This window comes from Dermochelys coriacea, chromosome 15 (genome assembly GCF_009764565.3).
Source record: "Dermochelys coriacea isolate rDerCor1 chromosome 15, rDerCor1.pri.v4, whole genome shotgun sequence".
Classification (NCBI taxonomy): Eukaryota; Metazoa; Chordata; order Testudines; family Dermochelyidae; genus Dermochelys; species Dermochelys coriacea.
The window spans coordinates 28,901,125-28,916,460 of NC_050082.1; the positions used below are offsets into that span (position 1 = coordinate 28,901,125).

Sequence of the window (15,336 nt, forward strand, 5' to 3'; positions counted from 1 at the left end):
ACACACAGCAAAATATCAACGTGAGGGCTACACCAGCACACATGCATAGGCAACCAGTTCTTGGAGTTTTTGTGTGTATGGAGCCCCTAACCATGAGTTTGGATTCTTTTGGCCAGCATTGTCTCTTGGGGACATGCCTGCAGCTACAACCTGAGGGCATATAGGGCCCAACCAGTTCCTTACCGCCCATGGCAGTGGGACAGAACCCCCGTAGCATCCATATACTCTGCACACTAAGCAATGGTTGTTAGGTTAGTATAATTAATTAGTTAGTATAGTTAATAGTTGTTTTTGTTACACCTTTTGGCAGTACATCTATCTGTATGTTTAGGGGCTTACCATGGTATATAGCTACTGTGGCTGATAATAAATCCTCAGGATTTAAAACTTGTCCCTCTTGTGAAGCTGCTGTACAGCTCAATGATTGACATTCTTGAAGACTCTGCTGTCTCAGGTATATAGTCTTGATAAAGGTTCAGTCTTTTCCCAAGAGTATAACAAAGTCAGGGAAGCCTCCTAGCTCTTCCTTTTAGACTGCTCAATGAGGGCCTCTTCAGAGCCTGGACCTAAAAATCCTCTTAAGCTGCCTCTGTCTCTTTCAAGAAGTGCCCTGTTGAGTTCCCAGGCACATTCTTTGTCGAAGAGACAGTACCCCTCTGCTACTGGGTATGGCAGAGCAGACAAGCATTCCTCCACCCAGCCGTTGTCTGAAACGGGTAGGAAGAAGCATTGCTCCAAGGACAAGCACAGGCAAGGGTCACCCACCCTCGTACGCAGTAAGAGAGACAAAACCCACCATGGTTTTGAATCAGTTCATGCCTTCAGTCAAAAGGCAGTTCACAGCCCAGACCGGGTCCTTCTGACACCTTAGAACTAGCTGAACACCAGGTACTAGAGATGGCACCTGAAACTCTGGTCTGCACTTTCCCAGCTACCAAATCCTCTGTACGGATAACCTTGGTGCCCATGATTCTGACACCAGATTCCTTGGTTCAGATGTTTCCAGTACAGATTTACTTGGCTCTGAAGACATTCTCAGTACTGAGTGATCTTATGGTAACCATGCAACGAGACTCACCCCTACTATCCTCATCAGCCAATAGAGGTGCTTCTGTCTTGGTACCAACTTCTAATGTACCTATAAACTCACCTGTTAAGTCTGGGTTGCAGGAGGATCCTATGACACCTAACAGGGTAGCTCCCCTGCATGAGGAAGAGTATTCATTTTCTTTCTCTCCTTCACATAGTAAGGAAGATGGTCTTCCTCTGCATCTCAATTTCACACTTTTGAGCATCACTGGTCTGATAAAAAGTCATGAATCATCCTAATAAGCACAGGACTCCGGGATCTCATAGAGAACATTCCTTATGGTTTCCACCCATGTGGTGTCCAGCCCTGTATTATAACAGCATGCAATCTTGGCCATTTTGGGCTCCCTAGCATATGTAATCTAGGATCACCTTCCACTACCCCCTCTAGAATTAATTTCCCTCCAAGACAAGAGAGATCTACTCACCAGGGTTAGCTGGTGCAAACCCACATCCTACAACAAGAAGAGAGCAGTGAGGAAGAATAGCATCAGGAGATGAAAGATCAGCTGTTCCCAACAGAAATTTCTTCCTCCTCACCAGATGAGGCAGTCACTCCTACTCCTACCCAGCTGGCTAACTTCCAGGCCTTCCAAAATGCATGGCAGATGCTTCAGAGGTTCTAGTGGAGGTTGTACAAGAAAAGTCACACATTACTAGGCCTCCTGCATTCCTTCATGCCTGGTAGGTTTGTCATGTACATTACTTGTTAGAACCATTAAGGAGTTGTGACAGATCCTAGCATCAGTGGCATCTACTTCCAAAAGAGCTGACAAGTGCTGTCAGGTACCTCTGAGATTAGAATATGTTTACAATACCACCCGCCCCCGGATCACTAGTGGTGGTGGCGGCGATAGATGAAAGATCTAAGCAACAGGGGCATCCAAAGACAAGATGTAGGGACAAGAATCCTATGAAGCTTGACTTATTCTAACTCCTCAGCTAGTCTCCAGATGCAAATTTCCAGTTATCTGAACTGGGACAAGGTGTCGCAATTCATAGAGAAGCTTCCACAGCATAGTCCCCTACTGTCTGAGGGGTAGTTAGTGGGCCAAACATCTCTGCAGACAGCTCTAGACCCATCTAATATGGCAGCGTATTCAATGACTACTGCCACTGATGTGCAGGGCTTCATGATGATGTCTAATACCTCCTGGATTTGTATTGGCGAAGGAACTGAGGAAGGCCTGCTTATCCCCTTCTGCCCTCGGGTGGTCGGTGTGTGAGGTTATCTATGGAGTAGGTGCTATCCCAGTGGACACTGCTGGCCAAAAGAATTCAATCTCCGGCACATACGCAACAAAAGTGGAATCCATCTGGACAATACATCTCCAAGAACCATAGTTACTGTAAGATAAGTAATGGTTCTTGTTGCTTAGTTGGTATATATCTTCAGAAGCTCCAGAACTGTGCAGTCCTGTTTCCAAACCTGCACTAGTTGCAATCAAATTGTAAAGGGGAAGTTTGTCATTTAAACAATCAATCAGATTCCCTTCTTGTAGAAGAATCTTGTTTTATTTAAAAAATATACATGACTCAGTTGTAGAGCAGTTATGCGCTCCCATACATTTCAGACTTACTGGGAATTATTACATTCTATGGTACATTAGTATTTAGTAGGCAGCTGTAGACACTTGAGACTTAAAAACAAAAAACAAGGCATACTCACTGATAGGACTAAGATGGGCTTAAAAATAAACCTCCCTTCTGAACCAAGGAGAATAGCATTTGAAAAATATACTATCAGGCTACAGTCACGCTTGGCTGTAGGAATATAATCTTGACATCCAAGATCAAGTGGTTGCCATATTTATATCTAAACAACTGCATGTTATTCCCCCTGTTTGCTTTCCTAATTTAAATACACTCATGTGACAAAGCTTGCACCACAGCAAGGTTCCTATCTCTTGCTATATATGCAAAGGAAAAGGCAGTGTTTGAAAGAGAAATTGACTTATGACATGGAAAGAAAGTTCTCATTTTTAGAGGTAAAATGGGCTGTTAAAGCTAGACATCAGGTTGTTAAATAACTTCATTTTTTTGTTAAAGCCATCACTTTCCGAAATGTCAGGTTGATTCTTGGGGCTAGCACCTTCTTGCGGGTGGGTAGGCTGTGATACCAGTACACATTGGTGGGGTAGTTCATCATTAGTAAACTGCCATGGGCCAGCTGCAGCTTGACTGGCTCAATGTGGCATGAGGCGTTTTTCCCACGGGAAGCACCATGCCTGAAGAAAAAGTCCCTGCAGGCTCCAAAGGACACTGACGCGATGGGACTCTGTGGAACCAATTCTCTCTCATCATCTCGATGTTCGCCTATGTGATCACAGCCATCTTTATATCTGTGAGGGGGAGGATTAAATTAGTTCTTCCATCAACTGTACAAGCATATGCCAAGACACTGCTTTACTGCAGCATATTTATTTTTTATACCCACACATGGAGACTGTTACTGGAAATGAGAGTTCAAATCTTAATTTAGTCACAAATGAGTCTAGCATTCTTACCCTCCTGGATGCTTTTCTACCACACAAAATTGACCCACACACTTGCGAGTTGGTTATCTGGATGGGAAAGACTGAGGGGCTCCCTTGAAACGTAACTGCCTTAGCCTCACAGACAAATCTGCATTCTGTGCAGGGCTTGAATGGAAGAGAGTTTCCCGTGAATTTGTTATGCTTCTGCAGAACACATTTAAAATGTGCCACATAGTGTGTTCCAGACAAATGTATATCTTGGAGAGAGGTTCCCTCCCTAACTTCTCTCTCTCCTCCTCAAAAATGACCCAGTTCAAACGCCAGTTCTTTGCTTGGTTTGCAGTCACTGGGATGCCACTTAGCTGAGTCTACTCCTTGTCTCAGCAGGTGTGCAAGGAACATAGGATTGGGTCCCTGGTGTTTAATCATTCAGCTGTAACAGAACTATCTCCATTTAGATACTACAATGCAGGCACTAAAGAAAGAGCTTAGCTTTTTGAATGCTTTCAAGTACTCTATTAGCTAGTTAATGCTAAATTGGAAGTTGCATATCCACAAATTCCTTTTCAAGGGTAAAATGAAGTGGTGAATAATTGCTTAATGATACCTGATTAGTAAAATGTCCTACAATCAAACTGTTGCTTGAACAGAGAAATGCTTACTGCCATCAGAAATCAAATGTTACCTGTTAATAAGAACAAAATTAAAAGAGTGTCCAGTGGCCAGGGTGATGCGCTCTCTGATACAGTTCAGAACTGGGATCCATAGCTTAGGAGAAAAGGTAACACCTGAGTAAGTGTATGTTAACTCAGGATCTCCATATGTCACCTGCTTTCTTGGGATGTTGTGCCATTTGCCAAACACTTGCACTTTGGTAAGATCACCTGTTTGAATAAGAGTTTGGGAAAGTCAAGACCAATTTGCCCTCCTTTTAGATAGCCAAGTAGCAGTGTTTTTTTTAAAGTTTAGAGTTAGGTCAAGTGCAATTATCAATCATTCCCTCTGCAGAGCAGAGTACAACATATTCCTTGCTGCGCAGCTGCTCTGAGTGTGACTTAGAATAACAATGCAACTAAATGGTACTGCACATCTTAGCTTAAAAACCTCTCAATTTTTAAGTGTTGCTGTCCAGAAAAATGACAGGAAGCTGACTAAGACTAGATCTACATGTATGAGACTCCTCATGAGGGATGGAAATAGCACAGTGGTCTGAGCTTCTCCCACGTCACTCCCTGTTGTTGAATGGGAGGGAATAACTGTAAAATAACAGAATTAAAAACTTGAATCCTTTCAACTTTCATGTGTTTTGCATGTTTCATGCTGTGGCCTTGATCATGCATAAACTTAAGAATGTCTGTGAGCCCATTGCATTTATGTGCTTAATGTTAAGCATATGTATATTTGAAGGATCAGAGCCTACGTTTCCCACTTACCTGATCATGCAAACACATCTACCCATTGGGACCTTTAATCCCATTAAAGCCAATGGGAATCCACTTAGAAGTAAGAGTCTGAGTGTGCAGACTGCATGCCGGCTTGAGCCTTATGCGTAAAAACTTCCTCCCACCTATTCAATCCTGCACTGAAGTCATAAGGCAGAATTTGTCATGGCAATTAGAGATGGAGGAGACATTAGGTCCGTTAGTCTGTTTACCTTCAAAATATTCCACTTCCTTTTCCAGCTCCTGGAAAATCTTGTCAGCCTCAGTTTTGCTGAACAGGATCTTGTAATCGCAGTTCAGACCCTCAGCCCGGATTTGCTTCCATGGAGAATGCACCAAGAACTCATCTGCACCTTGCATTTCTGACCGGGGCCTTTTCTTCTCTCCCCCATCTCTGATACAGTCTAGCTCTCCTCCCTTCATCTCTAAGGGTTCTTGTTTGTTCTTGCCTGGGGAAGGCCTTTTGACCAAGAATTTATCCATTCCTAGCTGCCCCTAAGAAACAGTCATCAGCCTGCAACTAAAGGGCCTGATGGGATTTCACTCTGTTCGATTCTGGGCTGCGTGGAACTACATACAGTGTCCTGGGAAATTTTAAATGCTTCGTTGAAACACACCTATAAAATCCTTGCTCCCAAGTAACAGAGACTTAAAAATACCTTAATGTGAATCCTGACTGAGATGGGGGATCGCTGCACCTCTGTGGAATGGAGTACCGGCTCCAATGCACTCAGTTATTCCAGGGTAATCCTCAGTCTGGGCAATGCTCCTAGGGCCAGACAGATCGTTACTTAGGACTCTACTGAAACTGGCCTGGCTGTCAGCTCGCTAAAGGCATCTAGGCTACAGAAACAGCTCTGGCAGGCCTCATTTCCAGCAGCAATAGCTACTTCCCTCCCACTACTTCCTGTCTGAGACGGAGCCAAATGTTCCACCCTTGCTCAGCTCTCCCACCCAAGCGATTGTTTTGCTCTGTAAGGCTTGTAGCAAGATCCCCTGACACCACCTACTGGATCTTCTTAGAATCATTTATAAATGATTAGAAACCACTATCTGCCTGCATCCGATGAAGTGAGCTGTAGCTCATGAAAGCTTATGCTCTAATAAATTTGTTAGTCTCTGATGCCTGCTTACTGAATCCACCACATTATTTATATGCATCACAAGTGTACACAGCCCTGTTTAACAGGTGACTGGGCCAAACAATGTTATTTATTTTGTATGGCTTTGAGGGCTTCATATAAGGCTTTACAAAACTCAATGGCACTTTTATTGTAATGTGTATGGTTAGTAAACACCCATTACAGCAAAAAAGAAAAGGAGGACTTGTGGCACCTTAAAGACTAACACATTTAATTGAGCATAAGCTTTCGTGAGCTACAGCTCACTTCATTGGATGCATCGGATGAAGTGAGCTGTAGCTCACAAAAGCTTATGCTCAAATAAATTTGTTAGTCTCTAAGGTGCCACAAGTCCTCCTTTTCTTTTTTGCGAATACAGACTAACACGGCTGCTACTCTGAAACTCATTACAGCACAGCTCCTAATGTTCTGGCCTAGAAAATTTAAGGCTGCATTTCATGCATGCATTCCAGAATCCGTGTCACATGTGTGTGTTCACTCCTTTGCTAATGAAATAACCAAATGAGGGATTTATCCCACATCAGTTATATTATTAATCATTTTTGTTAAAGTTGTGTCTGAGGGCCAATCAAGAATGGGGCCCATAGTCAGGTGCTGTACAAACACAGAATAGTAAACAGTCCCTATGCTAAAGACCTTACAATCTAAACAGACCAGATAGATCCAGGGTGGGAAAAGGGGTAGAACACACCAGCAGAGCGAATGATGGGGTTTTGGCAAATGCCATGTTAGTACCGTATTTAATATATATATATTTATTTATGTATTTATTTTTGGTGTAGGTGTACTTAGGAGGGGATCGGTTAAATGCAAAAGGGAGGGAGACAGGGCAGAAGAAGGTAAGAGGAGCATGCATGGAATGAAACTGAGGTGCAAGTGCTATTCACAGTTGTACTGACAGGGTCATGGTGTTCTGGACCCCTAATGTCTTTGGCACAACTTAAGAGGCAGCCTGGTTTACTGCATAAGGAGATAGGCTGGGACTCAGAAGATGTAGGTTCTAGTCTCGGGTCTGCCACTGACTTGCTGGATGACCTTGGGTAAGTCACTTTCCTCTATTTAGAGTGTAAACTCAGGGTTGGCAAGGGCAGCATCTGTATAATACTTAGCACAATGAGGCCTTAATGTATTGAGGTTACTAACCAGGTGCAGTCATATAAACAATAATAATTAACTTTAATTGTAATGCACACAAGTCCCTGTTGATTTTTTTCAGCTTCCTCCAACAGGACTGAGTTACTTAGCATTTGTAAAGAGCTCTGAGGAACCTGCCATGTAAGTGTTAAGTTATTTTATTTTGCTTGCCAAATAGCCCTTGTTCTGATCCATCAAAACCCACCTGTGTTGCACTGCACTGAAGCTACAGAGAGATGTGGTGGCCAGCCTTAAAGTGCCAATTTTTGAGTTTGAAAACAAGATCAGGACAGGCTCAGAAGACAAAGGCTGACTGCAAGAATAGAGGGGAGAAGTGTGCATGTTCACTCTGCTTCCTTGGGATGACAAACCACACAAGCACAGCCAAAGCTTTCAAAGGGCAGAACTAGCTTCTCCACTACTTGGGCAGTACCTCTGGAGTCGAGGCTCGTGTCCCTTCCTGGTGTCATCCCCCTGCTTTATTCAGGCCCAGTTCTTCCGTTTCTATTACAGCAGCACCCAAAGGGCTGTCAGGGTCAGGGCCCCATGGGGCTGGGCACTCTACTGGCAGTGCAGCCCACCTCTCCCGGATGCTCTGTCATTGCCCCCCTCGGTGCTGCTTCCACCCCATCTGTCTGCAGGCCACAAATCACCGGCCCCTGGCTGGAAACTGGATTAGAGTGAAACGGGGGTGAACCCCTCAGGAGAATGGGGCAGGTGGGGGTGCATGGGAGTGCCAGAGGGGAGTGTGGGGGACAGGTGGGATACACACAGCGGGGGGGAGCAGGACAGACCCAAAGGGGGGTGGGGTGAGTCACTGAGTGTGGGGGGGGGGGTAGATCCACAGGGGAACTGGGAAGCAAAACCACCGTCTGTTACCCACGTGCGTGAGGGCTCTGAAGGGCGGGGGAGGAGACTGCCCTAATGCGCACGCGCTGACTGCGTCTAGGGACCCTCTCGAGCACGTGCAACACCCATCGTGTTTTTCCCCCCCCCCCGCGCATGCGCACTCGCTTGGCGCCAATTTCGGGCAGTCCTTCAGCCAGGCAGCCGCCGGCCACTACCGCTGCCGGCTCCCGTGTGGGGAAGAGGCCTCCTGTCCCCGGCTGGCCGGACCGCCGCCGGGTCCCGTGTGTGGCCGGACCCGCGGAGCCCACCCGCCGCCGGCATGATCGGCCAGAAGACGCTGCACTCGTTCTTCCGCGCGGCGCCGCCGCCGAGGAAGCGGGAGCGCTCCCCGGAGCAGGGCGGGGACGCTGAGGTACCGAGGGGTCGGGCGGGACCCGGGGGCAATCCGGCCAGGGGAGGCAGCGAGCCCTGAGCGCAATTTATTTAAAAGTCCCGCCGATCAAAGCGGCGCCGCTTTGGGTGATTGACCAATAGGAGGGCTCTCCGTGACCCACGGTCCAATGGGAGCGCAGAGCTGGGAAAGGGGTGGGGCCAGACTACTGGGCGGGAATTGGAGCTGTTTTCTATTCTCCGTGTCCAACCGGAGGAGTGTGACTGGGCGGGGTCGATACCGTGAGGAGGTCAGTAGGCGGGTCTTCCTAGCAAGGGGCCAATAAGAGGAGCGGTGGCCCTGCCAGTGGCCAATGAGGAACGGGAGGGCGCGGCTAGAGTGCGCTTCCCGTGACTGAACGTCCAATAGGAAGGGCGCTCCCACGGGGGGAAACACGCGCGGTTTTCCCGCGAAGTAGCCACGTGTTTGCGCGGCGCAGGGAGCAGCTGTGACTTAGCCCCGCCTAGGCTGGGGGCCCCAAGCCGCCTCCGCTGCGCCCGAGCCCGGACGCTCCGGCCACAGCCGCTCGCCTGCGGTCCCCGGGGTGGCTGGGAGCGAGCTGCGCACTCCCGGCCGCCCTGCCTGGCGCGCCCCCACTCCACCATGGGGCTCGCCTGCACCTGGTTTCTCCGTGCGGGGCCGGGCCGCCGCGTGCTGCGCCCCCCCTGTAGCCGTCTCTTGTGTCGCGACCGCCAGGCCAATTTCGCCAAAAAGCTGAAGCTGGTGGAAGATGAATCGGGGAAGGCCTCGCCCTGCTCCCCTCCGTTGAGCCCCGAGCAGCTGGAGCGGATCCGCAGGAACAAGGAGGCGGCTCTGCAGAGACTCGCTTCGCGGAGCGTCCCCGCGGGGTTCGGAGAGGGCTGGAGGCGGCCGCTGGCGGGGGAGTTCACTAAGCCCTACTTCTCCCAGGTGAGTGAGCGCGGGAGGCTTTGCCAGGGGAGTAGCGTCTTGCTGCTGCAGCTCCGCTGTAGCTCCCGGTGCCCGCCCCTCTCCCTTGCCGGTACTGACCGCCCACCACCCTGCTTCCTCTAGCTAACGGCGTTTGTAGCAGACGAGCGAAAACGGCACACCATCTACCCACCGCCGCAGCAAGTCTTCACCTGGACGCAGATGTGCGACGTCCGAGAGGTAAGTGTCCCTGGGGCGACCCCTGCAGTGCCGGGAGAGAGTCGGGATTTGCTGCTTTCTGATGTTTTTGATAATACCATGAAAGCTGCATTTGCAATCAGGCTCCAGGATGCCATGCATGTGTTCGACTCTTTATGGTTTTCTCCCTGGAAAGCTTAGGATGTGAACCCTGCTTTGTCTCCTGTAGCGTTTGTATATTTTGCCCCTGTTTTCTCATCCAGATACGTAAATACGGATTTATGCATTAGTTATCTTCATCCATAACTACAACAAAATGCTCTTAAAAACTTTAGCTGTCTTCTTGGCCTCTTTTCCCCGGGCCCTCCACGTTTCTGCACTGCTTTCTTTCAGATGCAGCTCAGCTCTGATCTAGAAACTTTTGCTTTGTAGCAATATATTAAGTACTAGATAGTTTGAAATATTGCTGGTTATCAGTACTAATTAGTGTCTGTGTTCAGGTAAAGGTTGTCATCTTGGGACAAGATCCTTATCATGGACCCAGTCAAGCTCATGGACTCTGCTTTAGCGTCCAGAGACCGGTTCCACCTCCACCTAGGTATGGTTATGCTTTGTCTGTTTAAAAATCTGCTACTGTTTACGGGGTAGGTTATTTATAGGCATACAGCTGTTTGTGACTTTGTCTTTCTGACTGCCTTTGAGGTAATTGTTTTGTGATTTGCTGAAAAATTAATTTTATAACATATGACAGAGTGTTTCTACTTGTTGGGGAGCAGAAAGGTGTCAGGAGAGTGACTCGTATTGAATTTTAAGGTGTATGCTTTGTGGGAAAGATCATCTTGATCAATGGTTCCATCAGTCCTTCAGCCACCCACCGAACAGGCTGTGAGTGGCACCAGCCACCCAATTTGCATAGTGCACCACAGCCCAGAACCTCTGAATGATCTACGAGCCTCAGCCTCCCAAGTAGCTGGGATTACATGCGCGCACCACCACGCCCAGAGCTTTCTGGGAAAGAATTACTGCAAAAATAAATGGATGAATTCTAGATAGACTTCTGGCTCCTCCAAGGTGGTGATGTATTCTAAGGATTTAGGCTCCAATCGTACAAAATTGGGTTTCTCTGCAGATCCAGTTGTACTGTCAGGGTTTTACACAGGAATGGCCTGTAGCCTGATGGCACAGAAGAACCATTCTTATCTTGGTTTCACAAAGGTCTTTGTTTTCTAAATGTATTGGATTAAACTTGCTTGTCTTCCTGTACTGCATACAGACACCATCCTGCGGCCATATTTACTCAGGCCTCCATCCTGCAAATCCTTAAGCAGATGCTTAACTTTAAGCAGAAGTGTGGTCCCATTGCCTTCAGTAGTCATTTGCATAAAAGTTAGCAGGATCAGGGACTTGGTATAAATTAAAGGGAGAGGTGAAGAAAAGGACCTGTCATACATATCAGATGACTGTAACTTTCCTAAATGGGAGTTGGATGAAGCGTTTAGAATGGTAGATCAGTTTTTTAGTTCTTGGTAAAAGTTCCAATTGTAATATACACAATCCATTAACTTGTCTGTTTGATAATTTCACAGAAATATTCTAAAAATCTTTTCCATTATTTTTGTTTGCAGTTTAGAAAATATTTACAAAGAGCTGTCTGCAGACATAGAAGATTTCACCCATCCCGGTCATGGAGATCTAACTGGGTGGGCCAAGCAAGGTAATCAATCCGTTCATCCTTCCTGGGCTCTTCATTTAGACTGTGTCTGTACTAGCACTTATGTTGGCAAAACTTTTGTCGCTCAGGGGTGTAAAAAAACCACCCCTCTGAGTGGCATAAGTATTGCCGGCATAAGCGCTTGTGTGCACAGTGTTATTTCTGTGGGAGATGCTCGGCTGCTGACGTAGCTACCGTTGCTCGTTGAGCTAGTTTTATTATTTTGAAGGGAGAGCTCTCTCCTATAAGTATAACGCGGCTCTATGAGTGCTCTTACAGCAACACCAATCTATCAGTACAGCTGTGCCGCTGTAAGCTTTTAAGTGTAGACATGGCCTAAGTGGGGATCTTCCTCCTCATTGAGTAGGTTGTAGTAGCAATGCTAATCTAGCTCAGGGACAGGGCAAACTTTTTGGCCTGAGGGCCACATTGGGCTTTGGAAGTTGTATGGAGGGCCAGTTAGAAGAGGGGGGCGTGGCCCAGCCCCAACCCCGTATCCAGCCCCGTGATGGCCCCCACAGGACTCCTGCCCTATCCAAACCTCCCTGTTCCCTGACTGCCCCCAGAACCCCTGTCCTGACTGCCCCCTGCTGCCCCATCCAATGTGCTGGCCTTTTTAACAAAGATAAGAGTTAAAAAATTTTTCTTGAGGTGTATTCTCTGTAATAACTCTTGCAAAATTCTACTTGCCTGGGGGAATAGCTTTTTGAAGAGTGAGTGAAATAGCATCCTTTTTTTTTTTTTTTTCAATTATTATTGTTTGTTTGTTTATTTATTTAAGCTTTTTTTAAATAATGGTAAAGTATCTGAGAAAATATAGTGCTTGGCTGCCATGTAGTTGCTGAGGGAGGTGGTAGAATCTCCATCATTGGGGATTTTTAAGAGCAGGTTGGAGAAACATCTGCCAGGGATGGTCTAGATAATACTTAGTCCTGCCATGAGTGCAGAGGACTGGACTAGATGACCTCTCGAGGTCCCTTCCAGTCTTATGATTTAATGATACTGACTCAACATTATAGTGGTAAATCTGTTTATGCAGGCATGCTGTAATTTTAAAGGAAAACTTCGTTAAAGCACTATTAACTTACAGGAACTATATTTAGTCCCTAAATGGGTCTTTCTTAAATGGGTTTCTTAGTGACTTATTTTCTCCCTGCTTCGACAAATGGATTGTTTGAAAACTCTGTACTGGTATCTCTTATCGATAGTTTCCCATGAACAAAAGATTAAATGATTTTTTTACCATTGCAGATCCAGCAAAAGACTGGAAGAGAGCTTACTACTTTGCAAACTAATTCATGTATTCTCTGTCCACACTGATATGTACATGTCTTGTTTGTGATTAGGAGTACTTTTGCTCAATGCTGTCCTCACAGTCCGAGCACACCAACCTAATTCACACAAGGAAAAAGGCTGGGAACAATTCACTGATGCAGTGGTGTCCTGGCTAAACAATAATTTGGATGGACTTGTCTTCATGTTGTGGGGAGCATATGCACAGAAGAAAGGCAGCTCTATTGACAGGGTATGGTTTAATTCTTCCATCTTTCTAGAAGTCCCATTGCTTCTTGCTTCACTTGGGACATTTTGGTAGGATGCCATCCACAGGGGGCTTTTGGTCATAAGTGGAAAAACTGGTTGCTGCTGCCTACTATTAAACTAAAAAGGCAAGTAGACAATTAAGGGTCTCAAGTTCACTGTCCACTCTGCGTGTCCACTTCTGTCACCTCTTTTTGTTCCAAGAGTGCTTATCCTCTAGGGACAAGAACAATCAGTGTGGAAGAAGTTAAGATACTGTTGTCTGAAGAGCCTCAATATTATGATGTGTAGTTCATCTCTCTTAGGAAACTTCCCAGAACATCTTACACTCTTTGTTGTTGCTGTTTATTAGAAATGCAGCCATTTATTGAGTGCAGAAAGCCTGGGCTTCATGGCAAACCTATGTGCTCTTGTTTTTAACTCGAATAATGAAAAGATACTTGCAGTTTCATTTCTGTATTTGATAATAGCACAGATGAGCAACCTCCATCTAGGATCTGAAAACCTGCAAAATTTCTCATTCTTTTGTTGTTTCCAACTTCTTCCAGAAACGTCACCATATTCTACAGACTGTCCATCCCTCACCTCTCTCTGTGCACAGAGGGTTCTTCGGTTGTCGGCATTTCTCTAAAACCAATGAACTGCTGAAGAAGTCTGGCAAGAAGCCCATTGACTGGAAAGCACTCTGAGCTACAAACATGAACTGGGGAGTGTAACCTGAAATAGCCCTTCTATCAAGGATCATCCCATTCCTGAAAAATTGGGCTGGCATGAGAATTATTCTTTAGACTTGGTCTAACTGAAAAACAAAATGGCCTACTTTGCAGAAGTGCTACCTTTTAAGTATCTTTTTTTTTTTTTTTTTTTTTTTTACATTCTGTATATGTTAAAGGGGAAAACTAGAGTTTGATGTAAAGAATAATGAAACTTCTAGGTTGTCAAATTTTAAGCTAAAATCTGTTGAGCCTGTTCTCAAACCAAAAACCCTGTCTGTTCTTTGCTCAGGTGGAACTATATAGGGAATTCTCATATTGAGTTAAACTTATACGAAATTCAGTTCTTGTGAGCACCCTTTTTACGGTTAGTGAAACACATCTTATTTGCTATTTTCTCCCCTGTATTTACCCAAACATAAAATCTAGATTTAAACATGGGGGAAAATGGAAGCACCTTTATACTCTTACAGCAAAAAAGCTAGGTACTGTTTGTTCTGCTAAAGATCTGTTTAACACAGTTTAATTTTCCAGATATCGATTTGTTTTCTATCAGGCAGCTGGACTAGATGTGTGGTGTTACTGAACACGTCTTTGAACTCCCTGAGGATTTCAGGGCTAATATCCCAGACAATTGGGGAAGTTGTGACCAATATTAGTGATGTTTCTCTCTTTCATATGCAAAGTACTTTGATAGTATTAAACTCACAATCAAGTTCCATTGGGCATATAACACCTCCTTCTAACTACCACAACAGCCTGACTTTCAGAAGAAGTGTTCTCATGTTATTTAGTATGAGTCTTTTGTCACCTGCATATGTACCTGCTGATGACAGCTGAACTTCAAGGTGATCCTTCAGGATGGTATTAGAACATTTCATGTCACTCTTCAACATGTTTGAATGTACAGTAAAATCAGGACACCTCAGATGTAGAATTGGTTCTGTGCATTTCATAGTCATGAATGAACAGAATTGTCTTCATTTCATTTTTTTGAACCTCCTCTCCTCCAGTGTGTATCTTTCTCCCACCAGTAATTACAGTTTTGCTTTCATTCAGAGCTAGTCTGAAGTTGGAGGTGCCTAGCATCTCTAAAGTTGTTATAGTCCCTGTTTGGCATCTGGTTAGATTGTGCAAACGTATTTCTCATGCCATACTGATCCAGCAATATTTGCTCCCATTGAAAACAAATAGAAGTTTTGCCTGAGTAAGATCTACAGGAGTTGGGTCAACTACTTCAAAGTGGATTATTGCCTTTTATTTTTTTATTTTCAGTATGTTGCAAACTGCAGTATGGAAGTGACAGTGAGCAAAATGTTCATGGAGAAAAGGATCTGTTTGTGATGGCTGGCTCCAATAGAAATTGAAGACCTCATTCTGCTCCCACAAAGTTGGTGACAGAAGTCCCCCCTAATGTCAGTGGGAGCAAGGTGGGGCCTTGATGAAATTCTAGGATTTCAGATCTAGCTCTGAATTAATTGATTCCTTTCTATTAACTGTCACTGAGTAGAGAAAAAGTTTAGTTTATCCCTTCTGTGAAATTGCATCCTTATTTTGTACTATACTAGTACATTTTACACTAGTACCTATGTATGGAGATCCCATTTCTGAATTTGTCCCAGTAGGTAACACTAGTACAAAAGAAAAGGTTCTAGGTTTTATATATATATTGTTTAACTATGGTGTTGTTTTTAAATAAAAATTCTACTTTCTTTATGCTGTTG

The 15,336-nt window shown here is 45.3% G+C and overlaps 2 protein-coding genes across 2 annotated transcripts; one reads left to right on the forward strand and one right to left on the reverse strand.

The window, feature by feature from the left end:
- Positions 1-2,585: 2,585 nt before the first annotated feature.
- ALKBH2 (alkB homolog 2, alpha-ketoglutarate dependent dioxygenase) lies at positions 2,586-6,015 on the reverse strand. Its single transcript, XM_038373490.2, has 3 exons — positions 5,221-6,015; positions 4,252-4,450; positions 2,586-3,431 (listed from the first exon to the last, which is right to left on the reverse strand). The coding sequence occupies exons 1-3, from the start codon at positions 5,489-5,491 to the stop codon at positions 3,122-3,124; spliced, it is 780 nt and encodes a 259-aa protein (XP_038229418.1). The 5' UTR covers positions 5,492-6,015; the 3' UTR covers positions 2,586-3,121.
- Positions 6,016-8,283: 2,268 nt separating this feature from the next.
- UNG (uracil DNA glycosylase) lies at positions 8,284-15,328 on the forward strand. The gene is made up of 7 exons (XM_038373412.2): positions 8,284-8,545; positions 9,260-9,472; positions 9,596-9,691; positions 10,150-10,247; positions 11,275-11,363; positions 12,707-12,885; positions 13,448-15,328. Exons 1-7 carry the CDS (start codon positions 8,453-8,455, stop codon positions 13,586-13,588), a joined length of 909 nt encoding a protein of 302 aa, XP_038229340.1. The 5' UTR covers positions 8,284-8,452; the 3' UTR covers positions 13,589-15,328.
- Positions 15,329-15,336: the final 8 nt, after the last annotated feature.